Here is a 20,651-nt window from a genome sequence, read left to right on the forward strand (position 1 = left end):
ATACACAAAGTAAATTGAGATAAAGCACAGACACTCACACAGTTCCAAGCCATGGTGGCTTAATGCTGATTGTAGCTCTCAGGACAGAAGCTTGGGGGCACCACTCTTGCTCATGTGCGCTGTCTAATGGCTCACTGCAAAATATGTTGAACGACACTTTCACGTTTTGTATTTTTTCATAAGAGCGAAAACCTCTTCCGATAGCTTTTGGTTAGCAAAAATAAGTACTAAAGTGGGTCTTTCCTAAAAGCAAAGTGGTATAACTGGAACATTTGAAAAGCAGGACATATTTGTCATTAATTACAGTGTGACCTTTTAAGAATGTGGAAATTTCTGTTGTAAGCCGTATTATTACACCATAATGCTAATTATGGATCAGCATTTTCATCCTTACATAGATAGAATTTTTACTTAGAAATGGAGTAACAATCAATTAATAAAAACTGAAAGTTAATAAATATGCATTTATTAATTTCCCAGATTGTGGAAGTTTGTTTATGGTTTCGTAGTGGTTTCTCAGCTTTCTGCGTTAGTTCCCCTGACTCACACACACACATACAATGAGCTTTGTTAAATTATTTTGACAACTCATTTTGCTTACCTGACAAGCTTAACTTGATTATATAAAATACCATAGGAGGAAGCACTTCCTTAGCTAAATATACTAGGTGAGCTCCTGCCTCTGAACTCTTATAATCATTTAAATTATATCTTCCAGTAATATATAGTTGCTTTTTAAAAGTTTGAATTTTAGGCTTGGTTATTCCTTTAGAATTATAGTTTCAGAAGATGCTGTTATATTTGAGTGATTGATATTTCAAAATTCAGTATATTTATGTCACTTTATAGAATTATAATCTACTTTTTTCTGTTGCTACTAAAGAGTTTTTTTTTTCTTTTATATTATATTTGTAGACATTATTTCTCCTTAGTACTTCAGTGTGTTTTATCATACTGGAGTTCTGAATTTATGATCTCTTGGCATTTAGTCATTCTACAACAGATATTTAATAAGTATCAATTGAGTTGACTTTTATTTAGATTATAGTCAGAAGTCATTTAGAGTATAAATGTAACTGGAAAATAAATTGGTCCATTTTGGGAAAGGCAGTGTGGTATATTCTTTGAAAATAATGCTAATTGTTTTTACTGCATGTTTGTTTGTTTGTTTTTATGATGACATAACAAAATCCAGTAAATTCCAGGTGTATAGTTCGATAGTAAGGCATATATATATATTGCATTGTGTGTCCTCCGTCCATAGTTAGATTTCATTCTGTCACCACATGTTTGACCCCTTTTACCCCATCTACTTCCTGCCTCCCCCTTCCTTCCTACCCTCTCATAACCATTAGTCTATTGTCACATGGTCATTTTTTAATATAATTGCATAAAATGAAGTGTCATATTCTCAGTACTATCCTATTGGCTATCTAAGTCACAATTATAGGGGTCTGGCTTATCGTTTGGTGCCATCTGGTGATACTTGTGTATTCAGCTTAAATAAAGACATCTCTGTGTCCTGTGGCTACCTGGGGCTTCCAGAATACTTTCAGAAATAACTTGCCCAAGGTCATACAGTAGTTTGTGCTTATTTCTTAGGGTTTATCTGGGCATATCTAACTGAGAGAACACTAGGGACTTGGATCCACCCCACATATTCCTCTTCGTGAGTCTGGGTTTACTCCTAAGGCCTTGTCCACCCCCCACCAATCACTCGACGAATATAACTGTAGTCTGCTCCTTTCAGCAAACAGAGGTGAGCAGAAAATAGAAATCAATGGCAGTATATTCAAATTCACTTTATTATGGGAGTTTTATTGTATTTACAATTTAGAATTTTTCTAGGATTGTACTAGCAGATTAAAAAAGGAATGAGATTTATGAAGAAAGAGTTTCTAGAGATTATCCTTTCAGCCATAATGTAAGAAGAGTATAAATTTTGGAAAACAGGTAGAGGAATATTTTAAAGTGTATGTGTATGGTAGTTCAGGGCAGGTAATTTGTGTGAAAACGCTTAACATAGTGCCTGGTACATAGAAAATGTTTAATTAGCTGTTAATTTCTTTTTCATGAAAAAGGAACATTGACACTGTTAGTTAATCTTTGTCTTTTAGGTTCAAAATTATTCCTCCAGCTGGCTCTTTCCTATTGGCATGTAAATGATTATGTCTCCTATCTTTAAAAACCAACAAACAAAACCAAAATCCTTCTTTAAGTGTACTTCCTCTTGAGCTACTGCCTTGTCTCTTTCCTCCCTTACAGCTGACCTTTTTAAGAATTTAATATGTTATTTCTTCACCTTCCATTTATTCTTTAGTCATCTCCATTGTGGCTTCTGCTTCCATCTCTGGAATGTTCTTGAATTAATAAATTCAGCATACCTTTTTCAGTTTTCAACCTGGTCATTTAATAGATTTTACCAGTCTATAACTCTTTGAAACATTTTCTTCCCCTAGCTACTGTCGTGCCACACTTTTCTATCTTGTGACTGTTCCTTCTTAATTTTGTCTCTGCTTCATCTTCCTGTCATTTAGAATTCCACAAGGCTCTCATCTTAGGTTCTCCTTTCCATTCACTTTTTAAACTTTGACGAGATTTAGGTTTTAATCTTGTAATGGAAATTCTGATGAAACCTGTGCTTTACAAAAAAAGTAAGGGCTTTTGTTATGAAAAAATTTTTATACTCATAATACATTTTTAAGCATCATAGAAAAATGTAAAGAAGGAATAATTGCTCCATATCCCACCACCAAGAAACAATGTTAACATTGACTAGTAATCTTTTAGATAACTCTTCAAAAAATATTGAATATCCATCAAATCAATATGTTCCAGAATTGTTTTAAAATGCTTGAAATCCTTACAACCCTATGTATTAGGATTGTTGTTCTCATTTCAGAGTTGAGGCAATGATGGGAAGTAACTTGCCCAAGGTCATACAGGTAGTAAGTGGTGATGGTGCTGGTGAAACTAAGAGAATTTGGAATTTGGTAAACTCAAGCCAAAGTAGGCCAAATTTGAAAGGGTACGTTTCTGTTTAGAATGCTTATTCACCAAGGCTGTGAATACTGCCCAAGAACGAAGTCAGACAAGCAGTAGGACCACACAGTTTACCTCTCAGTTCTTAACTCTAAGTTTGAGTTGTTTATTCATTGATACATTTTAATACAAACTCGATCAATTTTTGGCATTTTAAAAATACTATGTTTTACTAATTTAGTATATGAAAATGATGATCAGCTCCTGTGGGACCCTGAGTACCTACCAGAAGATAAAGTGATTGTATTTCTTAAGGATGCATCTAGAAGAACAGGAGACGAGAAAGGTGTAGAAGCAATTCCTGAAGGATCTCACATAAAAGACAATGAGCAGGTAAATGAATAAGAAATTACTGTTATAATTTTCCCAAAATAAATTAACCATAAACATTTTTAAATGTAAATGCTGTCATATTCAGTGTTGTTATTCTGTCCACCAAAATTCCTATAGTTATCAGAATCTGCGGTTATAATCAGCATAATATACATAGTGTTACACACTTCATAGGTATGATTTCAGCTCAAATAAACAAAAATGTTGATATTTCAATTTGCCTGTATGTATTTTTTTAGGCTTTTAAAAATTCCTTTAGATATCCCTGAGAATCTGGGTACCATCAAATTGGGAATACACATCTGGTATAATGTTTTTATACAAATGGTAAACCAGTGCCCCCCATGAACCTAATGACATCATTCATTATGTTTTACCTTTTTTAGTCAGTTTTTTTTTCTGATTTGTTTAAAATTATCTTAGTATAAGAACCTCAAAAAGGCAAAAAGAAGGGATTTGTAATCTTTATAAAATAATTTATTTTTCTAAATTGATGGGGTACTATGGCTGCCAAGAGAGTATTTCCTTATCCTGTTTTCTACATATTTAGAGTCAGTCAATTGTCAGGATTGAATGTTTGTTTTTCCTTAATTCTCCGTGTGCGACATTTACTAAAATTAGATGTCCTACCGAAAGGATGAAAACACTGGATTCTAGAAAGCTTTTACTCTCTTAAGAAATTATAGCTTTGAACTGTTCGTAATCTGGGTCACATATTGAAGCCCTTTATTTTCTAGGCATTATATGAATTGGTTAAATGCAATTTTGATACAGAGGAAGCATTGAGAAGATTAAGATTTAATGTAAAAGCAGCTAGAGGTAAGCATAAATATTAAATTTTGTTTTCATGAAATAGCAAAAATTTAAAACTTAAACCCTTCAGTCTACCTAGCTATAGCCTATGTTTAGTGATACTGATCTTTCTGAATTTAGTAAATATTTGCCGAATCATAACTTTTTAAATAATTTGTGTATAACACAAATTACTTTATAAGGCATTGGGGAAATGAGATTAAGGCTATCCCTTTAAGGGAAATTAAGGCCTTTTAAGTAAAAATACATAATACCTTCGAATTTCATCACGTTTATAAATATTTTATTATTTGATTTTGGTAGTAGCCCTATGAGCTAAATGATGAGATAGATGTTACCATCATTTTAAAACTTATAAGACTGAGGTCTCTGAACTCAAGTAACTTTTAGCCAAGGCAAACATAATTCGTAAATAATGAAGTCATAACTAAAATCCAGGGTTTTTTATTTTTAAACTCTAAACTGGCTCCTCCCCCTTCTCCCCCCAGCTTCACTAAGAGTACTATTTTTATAATATTATGTAATAAGTAAAAGATATTCATTGACAAAAATTGGAGAGCCTACTAAATTCTAAGGACATAACTATAAAAAAAAAAAATCCCTCCTCTTGTGGTACTTAGAGCCTAGGTTGGGAAGTTCAAAAATAGTTATGAGTTCTTAAAGGATAATTATAGGGTGCAATTCAAACTATGTGTAGTGGAACTTAGGTGGGGAAAAGTGTGAGGCTGTTAGGGAAAGCTTCTAGAACAAAGTGGTAACTTTTGCTAGGATGCGAACTAGCTAACTGAAAAGGGAATGAGGTATAGGAGACAAAAAATAAGTCTAGGCAAAAGGAACAGCATGCACAAAGTCTAAAGAAAGAACATTAGCAAATTTAAAGAATTGAAAGGTGGCTAGTATAGTTGGATCATAAAGAATAAAGGAAACCATGCCCCAAGTTCAGATTGGAGAGTTATGGACCATATCATTCAAAATTGTATTAATAATTAAAGGGGTTTTTCTTCATATTTTGCAGCCATCAATAATAGAGCTTAGCAGTAAAAGTTACATTTTTATTTGCAATTTGTGACCAGAAAGTTACATTTTTATTTGCAGTTTGTTTTATACACACACACACACACACTTGAGGAAATATTGCCTAACAGTTTTTTTCCCCCATATTTTCAGAGGAATTATCTGTTTGGACAGAAGAGGAGTGTAGAAATTTTGAACAAGGGCTGAAGGCCTATGGAAAGGATTTTCATTTGATTCAGGCTAATAAAGTAAGTAACGATATATATTCTCTCTTCTACAAAAAGGAATTTAGGTAACCCACATCATTTTATATCTTAATTATTTTCTGTTAAAAGTTCTATAATGAATATTTTAATGTATTGGGATTTAGGGAATTATTATAATATAAGCACACCTAGACTTCCTGGTATGTATTTTCCAAGTGACTGTTTTCAGTGCATGATATTAGAAACCTTTAAGAATTGGACACATTGACATATATGTTTATCAACTTCCGGGTGGGATGTGTATGTACATTGATTGCAGTTATTTAAAGCTATTTTCCATATCCTGTGACAGATTTTTTTAAGGAGGGTCTTTAAAATAATTTTGTAACTTTAAAGCATTTTTTAACATGACATTGACAAAATATTTTTTATGTTTGCTTAAGTTCTGAGTGATCTAAAACCACTTTTATTTAACATAATCATCATTCTATATTGGTAATATCAGTCATACAATGTTATTGTATACCCAAAAGAACTTGGTAATCACTTGCAAATTTATTTTTACATTTAATTCTCCTGCAACTGAAATCAGGTAAAATTTTTAATGATTACTACACCGTTATGTAGATTAGGAAAATGTGTCATTCCTATGGGAAATTAGGACAGGCAAAATTTAAATCTCAGAGTTTAAATTTAAGAAATTAAGTAATTTCTAGGCTTATAAATTTCACATTTTTAGCAAATATAAATGACAAGTAGCTTGGTTACATACTTCCTACAGATAGCATCTAAGTCTTGTGTGATGACTTTGTCTAGGATGATGTTTAAAGTATCTGGACTTACATGGGCTTATGTCAGAAGCTCTAAATAGTCCGTCACCACATTCTCCTTTTTTACACCTCTGGATGTGATTTTTATACCTCTCATGGCTGTTTCATACATATTTAACAGTCATAGTAAAAGTATGACTGACAAATCCCATAAGTTTATTTTTTAAGATTTTATTGTATATTAACTCTTGATTATCTTGGTGCATTTTGATATATGACTTCAGACATAACTAATAAGAGACAAATTTTGAGTCTTAGCACTCGTGTGAAAAATGTATACCTCTTAATGTTGTGTCCAAATCAATAATCTTTAGTATAGTGAATAATGTGCTATGAAAGGAGTGCATTTTATGCAAATGATATCATGTGTTTCTGATTATAAAAAAATACATTGTTTTATGGTTGAAGAGACAACCTTTTGGATACCAGATTTCTAGCATTCCTGCTTGAATTCAAACACTAGTAATCAAACCATGCTGGTTTAATCTATGGAGGAGTCTCCTGGAATGATAAATTTATGTAACTAGAAGCAGTAGTACCCACCCATTCCCACTCACTGAAATCCCATTTTTTAAGAAATGAGAACTTATTAGGTGATTTGAAACTACTAGCCAAAAATGTCTTAACATAATATTGAAAATAAGACCTTGATCGATGTATAAATGAGGTGGTGATATGTCAGTGTTACAGAAGTCAGCTGACCTATACCTAATATACTAGTTGTTCTAGTGAACAAAGACGACAGTTATTCTTTAACAGGGAGAAGAATGATCCAGTGAAAACATTACGACTTTGTTTTTACACTTGGAATGGAGGTTTTGATCTTAATCATAAGTTCCGTTATACAGGCTTATTTTCCAGGATTGTTCATAATATTGTTAACTTTGCATGCTCCAAAATGTCTTTTCAATTTTTAATTTTAAAAAAGTGCAATTGACATGGCTCGTATCTATCTAGAAATACTAAGAGGCAGAATACAAACAATGAGGCAAAAAAGAACTTGAGAAGATGATTGATTCTTTTTCTTTTAGAGCCCTAATAGCTTACAGTCTTAGAGCAACATAGGCCAAAGTTGTAAAGTGCAAACAGAGGGGAAGAAAGAAAAATATCTGCCAGGTAATGAATTAAGGATGTCATCAAATTGACCTTAGGCACAGTCAATCCCACAAGATACTTATTTCAAAATAGAAATTTGTGGGTTAAAGTAATATATCATCTTGCATCCCAAACACTCATGCAAATCCCGTTTTCATTTTAAACTCAGTGTTTTATTATATACATCAACCCTACTAGCTCTCCGAGCCAAGTAGCAAAAAAGGGAATTTCGTTGCCATTTGACAATCCCTTAGGTGTTGAACATTATATAAGGGGAACCCATTCAGTTACACAAATAGGTATAGCACTGGAGTAACTTAGTAAATAAAGCATTAGCATTATTTATAATAGCTTTTAACTCACTGTGGGATGAATATTCCCTGCCTTTCTAGATACTAAAATAACTAAGTGTATCACTGTTGAGACAGTATTTACAGACTGTTTATAACATTATTTTAACTCAAATGCTACTTATAGACATCTTCAGTAGAGGAGTTCTTGTTTTTATAGTAAATTAAGATGAAAGCTTCATGAAAGCATAAACATCTGAAGACTTATTGTCAGTATATTTCTCTTAATGAGAGTTTAAAAAGAATAGTTTTTAACACAGCTGCTGTGTTGTATTTTATACATAGTATTCCATACTATTTAAGACCAGCTAAATTTGTTTTCAAACTTTAGATATTTTTTATGAAATAACTCTTAAGGAGGAGATGATTCTTAAAAACAAGTATTTGTTTCTTATAGGTCCGAACAAGGTCAGTTGGTGAATGTGTAGCATTCTATTATATGTGGAAAAAATCTGAACGTTACGATTTCTTTGCTCAGCAAACACGATTTGGAAAGAAGAAATATAATCTTCATCCTGGTGTAACGTAAGTTTATTTTTTCTTGAGAAAATTATAATTTTTAATAAGTTTATATTAGTCTAAATTTATGTGTTGACTTCTTTATAATACGTTTAGACTTTTCAAGTGCTTTATAAAATATTGTACATTATAGTTCATATTATTTGAAACAACAAATATATCAAAGCAAATTTTAGGGTGCGTGTTTTAAGTAATATCCCTGAGAGGAAATGGGTCAGAACACAGATGTGAAAACATGTTTTTGATATATTATATTCCATTTAGTATAAGCACATACAATTTTAATCCAATAACACTATGAGAGCAGTGAGAGGAGAAAAGAGAGACTATCTTTTCTAAAACTGAAGGACGATATGCCTAATAGAGGCACTTTGAAGAGGAAAGAAAATTAATAGTTTTCCTTGTCTTATCTACTTTTGATCCAAGGAACCAAAATAAGATTTGAGTATAGATGATATAAAAGAGAAAATACATACAAATATAATAAATCAGGTCAAATTTCATTTTATTTTTGTTACAAAGTTTTTATAGGGGAAAGAACATGTGCACGGTACCTTTTCCTAGATTTCCTAACACCTTTCATCTAACAAATAATTTTAATAATTAGTAATGCAACTTTAGCTTACTCCTGGTAGTACAGGGAGTAGGGGTTATTATATCCACTCTTTGCACTCAGTGCCTTTTACACCTAATCCAGTCCCCATGCCCCAAATTCTCTTATCCTTGTTCAGTCTAGCTTTGCAATGAAATGCTATTGCCACTAGCCTCAGTCTAGCTTTGGCATTAAACATTGTCCCCAATGCCACAAGTAATATATTACTTATGTACATAGAGAATTGAGCCCTTCCTCTCACATGAGTTATTTTGAAATGTTGATTAATTTTCTAGTGGAAATAACTTTGCCATACTATCTCTGATTATTCCCTAATGTTTACATAATAAAAGTAGTGTAAAGTCGGAACTTCATTTTGTCAGTTTGCACCAGTGAAGTTCTTAAGGCTAGCCAAATGACTGCCTTTGAAAAATTTGCTTGCACGTGTATTTGATTGTGCTTTTGAATTTCCTAGGCCAGATTGTTTCTTGGTCATATTCGTTATAGGTATGTCTGCTGGTCACTTGCTTGGAGGATCAAACACTTTAAAATCAAAAGCAAAATTACCTAAAAGGGTATGATTACCCCTTGGAAATCATAAGACATTGGACTCTGTGCCTCATCCCCCATTACTTAAAGTTTCTGATGGCTAGAGTAGAATTTCATAAAAACAGTATTCTAAGTTTACCTAATTTGTTTAATGTTATAAATTTATATAAAAAAATTTAGATTATTCATAATGTTGAGGCATAATTATATAGAATTAGATATAGAGCTATCTGGTTTTTAGAATGTATCTTATAATAGTCACATTTTTCAAGCTTTTCTATAGGGAAAATCAGTAGTAACATCTTTCATTTTTTTCACCCATTTCAGAAATAATGTTCACACATGAACTACATGGCAATCTGTCATCATCAGCAGTAAGAGCATAAGAATTGTCATGCTGGGTCAGACCCATGGTTCATCCAGTTTTCTCTTTCAGAAAGGATCACCATGGGAAGTTTGGGCTGACTTAGTTGGTCTTCTGTGATGTCAAGCTCAACAGGTTAGGTAGGGATGTCCCACTAAACATTTTCATTTCTCTAATTTCTCCATAGCTTCTGAATACTTTTTGAAGACCTTTAGGAGTTAACAGTGGTCCCATGGTGTAATGATATGAAGTGAACACATATGCTTTCCTTCCTAGGCAAGAATACTGTGGTTTTATAGCTTCAAGTCATGTCCCCTTTACGTCTTTCATAACTGAAAGAACTATAATTTTTACTCACACTCATCTCTTTTTAGCTGTTACATCTTCTATAAAAAGCCAAGACCAGACTAGATTGTACATTATTTTCCAGATGAGGAGAAATTGTGGTTTTCTATAAGCATGGAGATATTTTTCTAGTTTGCTTCCAGACTTTTATCTAGTTTGCTGTTAATAGTTGTACTTGAAGTGACTGCACAAAACACTAAGTTAATGCCTGTAGACAAAAATTTGAATTTTTTCATCTTTCTTTTTAGTCAAAATCTATAGTTAGAGCACATTATACTGAAAGTTATTTGTTCATTTTTACCTTGCATTTGCCACACTCTGCCTATAAATAGCCTTTGAAAGATTCTAACACACATTCTTTCTTCACTGCCTAGAAGAATTGGTAGCCATCTACAAATTGGCGATTTTGCTGTAACAGCCTTGCATTATAGTTTCTTTAAAAAAAAAAAAGAAAAATTAAGTCAGCATAAATAACTGGTTATCTGAACACTGCTCCACCCTCCTGGGGTGGTCTATCTAACTCTTTTCCTTAAGCATTCTAGATCCCATTAATTGTTAAGAAATAATAATAATAATAATAATTCCTTCATAATATCATTGCTATATTCAGAAATTTAAAATAATTTTGATATTTAGTCAACTTTAGTTTCCTTTGCTGAGCTTTTTAACATCCTCCATTATTCATCCATTCCCACCCTACCAAATTGATTTCTGACAATTCCTCATCAGATACCAGTTGTTCCTGTTAGCCTCAGCTTCTGAAATCCCTTTGGCATTCGTCATGCTCATTTCTATTTCTGTGTGGTTTAGTTTAGTTACATAATTGTTCTTTATGAGTAGCATAAAGCTAAAGAGGTCTTAAAAACCATCAAATTTAATTCCCTCCCATTTATAGATAAGGAAACTAGGCTAGAATGTTGAATTGATTAGCTCATTATCATATTCATTTCTTTGATATGTATTAGTTTTGTACCTTAGACTGTTGGAAACCTCTGGAGGTCACCTACCACATCCCAATGTTTTTTTATGTCCCCATAACCCAAAAGACAATGTGATCATGTAGTTTGACATTATAGCTATGGTCGATAGTCTATTTATGGACTATTACTGTAGAATTTGAGTCAAGTCCTGAGCCTTTCCACTGTTTTTTATCCATATTCCCATTTATCCTGTTCACAAAATTCAAAAACATTTGATTTACTGTTTCTTTTACTCTAGGGAATCTTAAAATATATTATGTATTTAGGTTTTTATTGAGCTTCTACTCTGTACCATGCACAACTTGGGCACCTGTAGTAGTGCAGTGGTAAATGAAACAGACTACAATTTTTGCCTTCAGAGAGTTATTCCAGTGCAGATGTTGGCAGACTTTTTCTGTACAGAGCTAGAGGGTAAATATTTTAGACTTTGCAGGCCTTATGTTCTCTCACAACTACTCAACTCTGCTGTTGTGTTCAGAGCAGTCATAGACACTATGTAAACAAATGAATGTTGGCTATGTTCCATTAAAATATTATTCACAAAAATAGGTGGCCCACAAGCCATAGATTGCTGACCTTTGTTCTTGTGACTTAATAGTACTTTATATTTTACAAAAGACTTCCTATACATATCTTATACAATAACCCTATATGGTAGATAAGTCATGTCTGATAATATGCATTTTATATGCATTTTATAGGTAAAGACACTATATCTCAGAGATTAGGTGTTTAACTCAGATCTTCTAATCCCAAACCCAGTTTCACTTATACAACTACCTTCTTTTTCCGTATTGTTCAGGAATGATTTCGGGAAGAAGTGAGCTCACTTCTAATGATAGAGTGTGGCAGCTAAGCCCAGGAATTTAGTGAGCTTATTATAGCTCAGATCTCACAGAAAGGTGATAGAAGGTATCCAGGAAGGTTTAGGGAACTGATTTATTATTAAGACCTAATTTGTCTTAGGTGTTGCTGTAGCCATCAGATAGTCTATAGTAGCTTTAAAATTCCAATCTTTGTTCAGAATTTCTTTGGTACTCCTTCCGATTGACATCATCCCTTTCTCTTCATTTACAGATTCTCCGGTTTTAGTTGGGCCAATCCGCGCACTTGCCTACAATTTTAAAAGTTTTTAAACTGCCTATAGGTCTCTAAAATTAGCTAGTTTAAAAGCTCTTAGCATTTTTCCTATAAACATGTAACCAAAAGAAGGTTTCCAGGTTTTCAGATCCTGGTGTAATAGATGAGGTACTAAATGTACTGAATGAATGTAAGTGAAAATTAGGATATATTTGTTAATAAAGCCTTCTAAATTTAACCTCACTTTATTTTAACGTTCAGCTTTTTTTAATACAAGAATTTAATTATTTTTTTACATGACTTCAAAGGGATTACATGGATCGTCTTCTAGATGAAAGTGAAAGTGCTGCTTCTAGTCGTGCACCATCCCCTCCCCCGACTGCTTCAAACAGTAGTAACAGCCAGTCTGAGAAAGAAGATGGCACTATAAGCAATACTAATCAAAATGGTAAGCGACCAAAGAAACATTTGTTTCTTTCAGTAGCCTGGAATATTTATTCACATACCAGATGAAATAATATCAGCATGCATACATACTAATAACAAATTAATCAGAAATTGACATCACTAAAAAGTAAGTTTAATAAAGTATACTATCAACAGTGACCATTTCTTTTAAGAAATTTATTATTTTTGAGTAACATCTATTTTCTTATCTGGTTGAGATGTCTAGATATAAGTATTCTTGATAACTCTTAGACCATAACTCCAGCCATTTCACATCAGAAATACACAAATATTTTTTAAATACTTTGAGAGCATATAACACTTTATCAGACAGGTGCATGTAAGTAGATGACAAAGGCATTATTTTGAATGTTTTTCTCCTTGATAGCATAATAACCTTTATTAAAGGATAAGAAAAGATAGAGTAGGTATCATCGTGTACATTAATATTCTACAGTAACATTTCTATTCTTATCTCCATGAATAAGAGAAGTAAAAGGCATACCAATACGATTGAGGTTCAAGTATTGTTATTTAAAGTGTACAGTAGATCAAAGATCAATGTGTTGATCAGTAAGACCTAATCAAAGAATTATTTTGATTTCTAATTTAATTTAAATGGTCTTCCTAAATAAGACAGTTGCCAAGCAGAAAGTAGGAAGTCCTTCACTGTTTAGTAAGAAACTGGTGAATTAGAGATAAGCTCTGCCCACCTACATTCCGATATAATAGCCTTTAGGGAGCACCAGTGGAGAGCTAACCTTCCATGATAGAAACTAGGAGAGAATACTGAGAAATGTTTGATCCTTGTTCTGACCTTTGATCTCACACTGGCAGAGCTGTCGTGAATATACGGTACTTTGTTCATTTGGTGACTCCTGTGTATTCCCTCACTTGTTTCCCTTCAAAGAATAAGGCAGACAAAAATTAGGGACCAACAACTATTTCCTGATCCAAAAAGTTTTATTGACATGATGTCTAATACCAGCCACATCACTCCTAAAGTAGAATAAATTAGAAGCTGAGGCTCTGACCTTGGGACTAGGGGTAAAACCTTAGGGAGTCAGACAGTTGGTATTACACCTTTCTTTTCCTGTTTACTTATAATACCCAATACATCATTTACTTTTCTTTTTTAACCATTTGATGAGAACACACAGTTAGCCTAGGAGAGTTTCATAAGTTACGTATATTCACTAGCCCAGAAACCATTCACATCAGGCACCTGTAGTAAGTTTCTCAGGTTTCTCAAGGAAAGGAAAGAACTTTACAACTCAGTTTTATTTCTTTTGTAAGGGACTTACATAGTGTCTTGAAATTTTAGTTATTTTTGGCCTAATCACAGTGTCACCAACTCTTTTGAGTTTACTACAACAAAATTGTTATTTCGGTGTCATGTGATGCATAATCCTCATGTGCATTCATGGTTTGATTATACTCTTTAGTTGGGAAAAATAGAATATATTCTTTGACCAAAATGTAATATTTGAGGCTCATCTTTTATATTGAATATTTTAATTAAATTTTAATTATCTTTTGTGGCACATTCTATATTTTTACTCTATATCCAAAATTTCTACTCCATTTTGCAGTCAACTCAAACATGACTTTTACTGTTACTTGCTTTTATTTAGAATAATTAGGCTCTTTTCTCACCTATTATGGAGGAATTTGTATTTACTTTTAGCGTTTTCAGGTGTATGCTTTGACAGTGCAAGCATTAATCTTTTAACATTATGACAGATTGTTTAAATCCCTTTAGGTAAATATAGTGTATGATCTTTACCCTTAAAAGCACAATACTAGCCATGGCTTTACATTAATAATAAAAAAAGTCATATCATCTTTATGTGACTGTAGAAAACTCAGGCTTCTAAAGAAAGAACATGGCTTTTCGAAAGTTATAGCCCTTTTGCTAAATCTGAATGATTTACGCATATTTTTGTTTAATTCCACATATTTAGACTACCAGATCAAATGCTTATTTGTTGTCACATAATACCAACATGTTTTTAATATATGCCAAAATATGTTCCTAATTTTTTATTATTTAATCTTCACAACAACTCTGTGGGGTAAATTATTGTCCTTATTATATATATGATGAAACTAAGGTACAGAGAGCATAAATAACTTGTCTAATTAGGTCACACAGCTACTAGGTAAATAGAGCCAGAATTCAGACTATACCAGATTTGACACCTCGCTTCCTTGATGAAAAGCAATTTTACAATAGCTATAGTAGTTTACGAATTTTACTTTTTAATATCATCAGTTTTATTTATGTTTCTTCCACCTTAGGGATGTCATCTAATGGACCAGGTGAAATATTAAACAAAGAAGAAGTAAAAGTTGAAGGGTTGCATGTTAATGGACCAGCAGGTGGAAATAAGAAACCACTTCATGCAGATATGGATAGTAATGGTTATGAAACAGAGAACCTTACCACTGACCCAAAACTTGCCCATGTGACAACAAGAAATGAAAATGATTTTGATGAAAAAAGTGAGAGACCTGCCAAAAGGCGAAGGGTAAACAGCAATGGAAAAGAAAGTCCAGGTTCTTCTGAATTTTTCCAAGAAGCAGTCTCACATGGAAAATTTGAAGAACTTGAAAACACAGATGACTGAATTTTAGACTTGTTTTACTTTGTTTGGAGTAAATTCTGGTGTGACTAAAATTTTCAGGGTTGATGGGTTACCTTAAAAAGTTGATTTCCTTGAAGCAATTGGTTAAAATTTGAAAATTTGAATTGAGTCCTAACTTTAGTTGAGATTTCATAATTCTGCCTTTTGTAGATTTTTTACTTTAAAACTATATATAAAAACCTTTTTAAGGATTTAACAAATCGTTTAGTAAATTTGAAGTAAAGATATTCGTACCTTCTCATTTCATGTGTTAATCCTAAAATTTCACTACAAGGTACTTTTTGCTTAGTTCGATGGTGGAGAAGAAAAACACAAGTTCAGATTTCTGCTTGCCATTATTAAGGAAACCCTTATGAATCCTGAAAGTTATGCTAGCATGATTTTTTTATATATAGAAGTTTAAAAATAAACCAGGTCAGGTTTGTATATGTAAAATTGTTGACATCAATGATGTCTTTCCATATTCTTATCTGGGCTTAAGAAATACATTCTGTATTTTTCCAGATTCTTTGTAGCCTTTGAAAGATTTTTACAGTACATATGTCTTGACTGAGCTGTTCTTTCTTAATACAAAAGCTTGTATAATTTTCTTAACTTGTACAGTTGGTAAACTTTTATGAGAGGAATTGATATTCTGAGTCTGTCAGCTTTCATTTTATTTTGCTAAGGTTTTTCTAATGAATTTTTAAGTGTTTGTGTAGTAACTAAGTCATGTTTCTTACCAGGTGGTAAAAGCATTCATAAAGGATTGTGAAAATTTGTTTTTTCAAATTTCTACTTAAGGACAGATAGTTTGAAAATTCTGAAATTAAGCATGATACTTAGAGTGCATACTTTGTTTTGCATTTGCTATAATTTTCAAAATTATTTTTGAAGCAAAACAAAAGTTTAATGTTGGCTTAAGTGTTTAAATGTATCATGCTGACCAGAATCTTGTTCAGTTATTTTTATATTCATTATCAAATTTCTCATTTTTGCATTAAATAAACTGGAGGAAAGGTCAAGTGATATTTAGATATTGGCACAACAAGGAGTTGGTTGGCAGAAATGTTGATTTTATGGAGAAAAAGTTATGACATAGAAAAGATTTTAGACTTTTCCAGGTACAATCTAGTTTTCCAAATTTGATGATGTATTTCCAAAATGAAATAAGATATGCAGTAACCTTTGCTCTCTGTAATTACAAATAAGATCATTCATTGACATAGCCTTGCAAGAGTGCCATTTTATTTTTAGTGCAAAATTCTTGTCAAAAAGGTAGTTTTATACAGCTGATAGACCAACCTATATCCAAACTTTTGTAAAAGATTATTAACTATTCTTGTTTTTATCACATAGGCATATCCCAAATGCTTCAACCAGTTCATTTTCAGCCATCAGTTCAAGAGCCAATGCCTTTTTAAAATAAATCTTCTGTGGTCTTGCTTTTAATGGCTCAGCTGTCTAATGTAATTCAGTAGAGATTTGCACTGAGATATTATGGTTTAGGCCTTACTCCCATGAAGTATTACTGTTGATATATGTTCAGACTGCTTCCCTCCACCAATGTGAACAACTTTTCCCCCCAAACAGTGTTAAAAGCCACTTTACAACACTTGACTTCATATAATGTATACTCACTGTTGTTAAATACATATCCAAGTAAATCAGTTTTGGGTGGAAGTGTTGAGAAGCATGAATTTTTTTGTTGTTTTTGTTTGTTTTGTTTCACCTAGAACATTAATTTATCCAGAATGGCAGCTTTAACAGATGGTCACAATCCATTTTCTAAGTCAGATTTTATTAAACAAATCCAAAGTATCCTGGCTTTTTGTCAAAGATAGTCTATAGAAATGTTTCAAATGAATAGCAATGCTGTACTTTTTAAGTTGTTGCAATATTAGAGGCACCATTTTCACTTTTTAGAAAAGACGCATTTTGTTTGCAGGTTTGTGAAGTTTTTCCAAACTAATATTACAGAAACATTTTTAGTAAATTCTCAGGCATGTTTGCAAACACAGCACATGAATACATGTTAGGAAATCTTTTCTTAATCTTATCTTTTTAAAGTATGCCTAATGAAAGACATTCCACTATTATAATACATAATGCTCAGCTTTTCATAAAGAAATATTTAATTGTATTTTGTGTTTATATAGGTATTTCACACAGTACTTTGCTCTTCATAACGCAGCCATTATAACTTGATAAGTCATTGCACTACTTTACAATTTTTAGTAATATCATGAATTTAATTTGCTTAATATGTAGTACATTTCATTACTCTTGAACTTTTGACAAATTGCATTGGGAAAAGAAGCCTTTGTTAATACTTAGCCTCCTCAACCCCCAGCAAAGCACTATTGTTTTCATTTGCAATGGTATTCTGTCTTATGATGTGTTTTAAAATAGAGTTCAGAATTTGCAACTCAGTTCAACACAAATCTGTTGAGCTTTAAAATGTATTTGAAATATTTAAATAGGCATTTAAAATTATGAATTAGATGTTTTTAAATTTATGCATAGTAATTTTGCACTGTAAAATAATTCCCTTCCATTCCCTGTCTGCCATTCTGAATATGCTTATTAAAGTATTTTTTTTAAACATACTTGCCTACATGATGCTGTGAATGATTTTAATTAGATTGATTCACCAGGATTTAATTATAGGCTTTAAGTTTATATGATGCACATTGTTTACAGTGCAGAATAAATATAATCTCTGTTCCTTCTGCTCCTAGACCTATTGTACAAAGTATTGTTTCAGTGGCTTTTGGTCCCTTCCATCTCATATTGGGTGATGTATTTTTGTCTTTTTTTCCTTCCTCCAGAGAGATCTTTTGGTCTGTGGACCTCTCTTCCTCTGAACTATATAATTAAACATATTTGTTCCTTTCATATCATAATATTTTACAAAAAATTTGTCACAATATTTGTTTTGCTCTTAATGGAAAATTAAGAATGGGCATTTGAGTAAGTGTGTTTGTGAATTTTCATAAGCAAGATACGTGCTAGAGACCTAGGGCATGCAACTAGCTCTGTATCACTATTAAATACCAAATCAAAAAAGGTTTTCCCAATTATCATCCATACTCCTGAAAAATACCAGTGTGGAAAGCTAATATAATCAAGTTTATTCTTTGTAAAATTTTAAAGGGCCATCCCTCCAAGCTATGGGCTGATTTTATGTATGTAAATGTTTGGCTTAGCCTCTTAATCTATACTAATGTTCCATAACCTCAATTGTTATGTTTCTTTGCTGTTCTGCTGGCATTTTTTGACTTCTGTATGTACATGGAGACTTTCCTTTCCTGAACATGATTTTTTTTATCTTGGCTCCTGTGACTTATTTAGGATGTATATATTATACTTAAGTTGTCATTTTGCTTGCTCCAAATAAGAGATTTGAACATGCTTCTAAAGGCTACCTGCTCTGTGAAGAATATTGAAGAATTGCCATTTAGCTTAACTAAATCTCTTTTGTCCAAATTGATAATGTTAAAGGATTTTTCACATTTAAATGTCAAAGGTGATTCATTTTTGTCAGGTTTTCATATACCCTGCGCAAATGTAGGCCTAAACATTATCCAGCAAATATTTGGGCCTATACTTGTGCCAGCTGTTGTGCTTGGCTTATGGCTTCAGAGATGAGGCATGTTCTCTTCTAGGAGAAGGCATGAGCAAGTAAGTGCTACGGCAGAAGTGTATTCTGAGTACAGAGAGGGCAAAAGGAAAGGAAAAACAGGCACAATCTCAGGGAAATAGTTTACTTGATTATTTACTATATAATTCTAGCTCAATAAGATTTTCCTCCTACTTAATATTTCTGTTAGAAATTAAGCCAATGTGGAAATAAATGTACAATTCCCCTAAAGACTTTTTTTCCTAACATTTACTGCAGGGCTGATTATAACAGCCATGGATTATTCAGGATACACCCCTTTCTCATCATTCGCTGTCTGTTTTGGGGAATGTAAGGGGGGGGGTCTCCTGATTTCCTAAAGTTTGAGAGAAGTGAGGCCTAATGTAAATTTTGATCTGATTATGAAACATTCAGTTTTTGCTATTCTCATCGCTAGCATGGATGGTTCAATGTAGAGTCAGCTAAATGTGTACACCAAGTAGAGCTTGTTAGTAGAGTTAGTTCAGGTATTTCTAAAATTGCTTTCGCTCTTTCTGAAAGAAAATGGACTTTGGATTAATATGAGGAATATACACTTAAACTTTTTAATTTTTTAAAAAAAGAAGGCAACCTGGACTCTTAATTAGGAGTGTTTTGTTTTGTTTTGTTTTGTTTTGTTTCTTTTACCCCATAACTGATAAGAGAGAACCAGAGAATGGTATCAGACTAACCTGAGCCAATTTAAATCCTTGACCAGAAAATCTAGATTTAGGTAAAGGGCTTGCTCCAAAGGGATTTTTCAATATCATAGTCTATTCTTGTCACCAGTTGTACGTTAGCTGAGTGAACAGAGAAACTTTACTAAGAGATGATAATGGTGTCGGTCATTCTGAGGATGAGTACTCCAATTGCAGGTGGTGAAAACTGGTTTGGGTGTTTGGTGGTTCCAAGCTTTCAAACAGCCTGAAATTACAAGCTCATGAACTGCTTTTGCATGTGGCCTCTTTAATACATTGTTCTCTGTTTGCTTCCAGTGTTTAGTAAGCATTTGCATTTTAAAAACAACATAGTTGAGCTGTCTACAAATTTCCAAAGTGGCTATTGCTAGTACTGAGCCAAAAAGAATAAAACAGCTCACTTAGGATTGTGGCAGATAAGAGCTGTGTCAGATACTTTTAAGTGAAAAGAGCAAAATAACACCAATTTTGTTAAAGGGATATATTTCATGTTATTTATGGTTAGGAAAAATAAGGCCATATGCCAAAAATAATTTTCTAAGTGGAGTTGTGGTCAGCCTCCCTTATTAAAAACTTAATTCTGTAACACCACAGGTGCCATTTTGGTTTTGCATGATTTTTTTTTTAATCACAGATTTGAAAATTTATATAGTTTACATAGTTGATGAACAATGTTATATTGGTTTCAGATATACAATGATTCAACATTCATATGCCTTACAATGTGATCACCACACTTAGTAATCCCCTGTGACTGCAAACGTACCACAAAATTATTTTTTTAATTATTTTTTATTTAGTTTCAAGTATACAGTACATTGGTTAGACATCTATATAGTTCATAAAATGATCCCAATTGTTCCCTCCATCCCCTGACCCTGCACCTAGCCAACATTAATGCTAACTGCATTCCCTATGCCATGCACCCCATCCCCATAACCATCAACTACTTATTTGTACTTCTTTATCCCTTCACCAAATTCTCCCAGTCCCTCCAAATCCCCCTCCCCTCTGTCTGACACCAGATTGTCCACTATATTTATGAATTTGTTTTTGATTAGTTCTTTTATTCCTTAGATTCTGCATATAAGTGAAATCATATAGTG

The 20,651-nt window shown here is 32.7% G+C and overlaps 1 protein-coding gene across 8 annotated transcripts in view; it reads left to right on the forward strand.

Annotated features, from left to right (window-relative positions):
* Nucleotides 1-17,795, forward strand: part of MIER1 (MIER1 transcriptional regulator) — a 56,502-nt gene extending 38,707 nt beyond the window's left edge. For all 8 annotated transcript variants that reach the window (XM_016120836.2, XM_016120835.2, XM_016120837.2 and 5 more), the window contains 6 exons: nucleotides 3,224-3,375; nucleotides 4,113-4,194; nucleotides 5,356-5,450; nucleotides 8,081-8,208; nucleotides 12,421-12,560; nucleotides 14,861-17,795. In XM_016120836.2, the coding sequence (XP_015976322.1) occupies nucleotides 3,224-3,375; nucleotides 4,113-4,194; nucleotides 5,356-5,450; nucleotides 8,081-8,208; nucleotides 12,421-12,560; nucleotides 14,861-15,189 (926 nt within the window). In that variant the 3' untranslated portion in view covers nucleotides 15,190-17,795. The remainder of the gene's footprint in view (nucleotides 1-3,223; nucleotides 3,376-4,112; nucleotides 4,195-5,355; nucleotides 5,451-8,080; nucleotides 8,209-12,420; nucleotides 12,561-14,860) is intronic.
* Nucleotides 17,796-20,651: the final 2,856 nt, after the last annotated feature.

This window comes from Rousettus aegyptiacus, unplaced genomic scaffold, assembly GCF_014176215.1.
Source record: "Rousettus aegyptiacus isolate mRouAeg1 unplaced genomic scaffold, mRouAeg1.p scaffold_m13_p_1, whole genome shotgun sequence".
Classification (NCBI taxonomy): domain Eukaryota; kingdom Metazoa; phylum Chordata; class Mammalia; order Chiroptera; family Pteropodidae; genus Rousettus; species Rousettus aegyptiacus.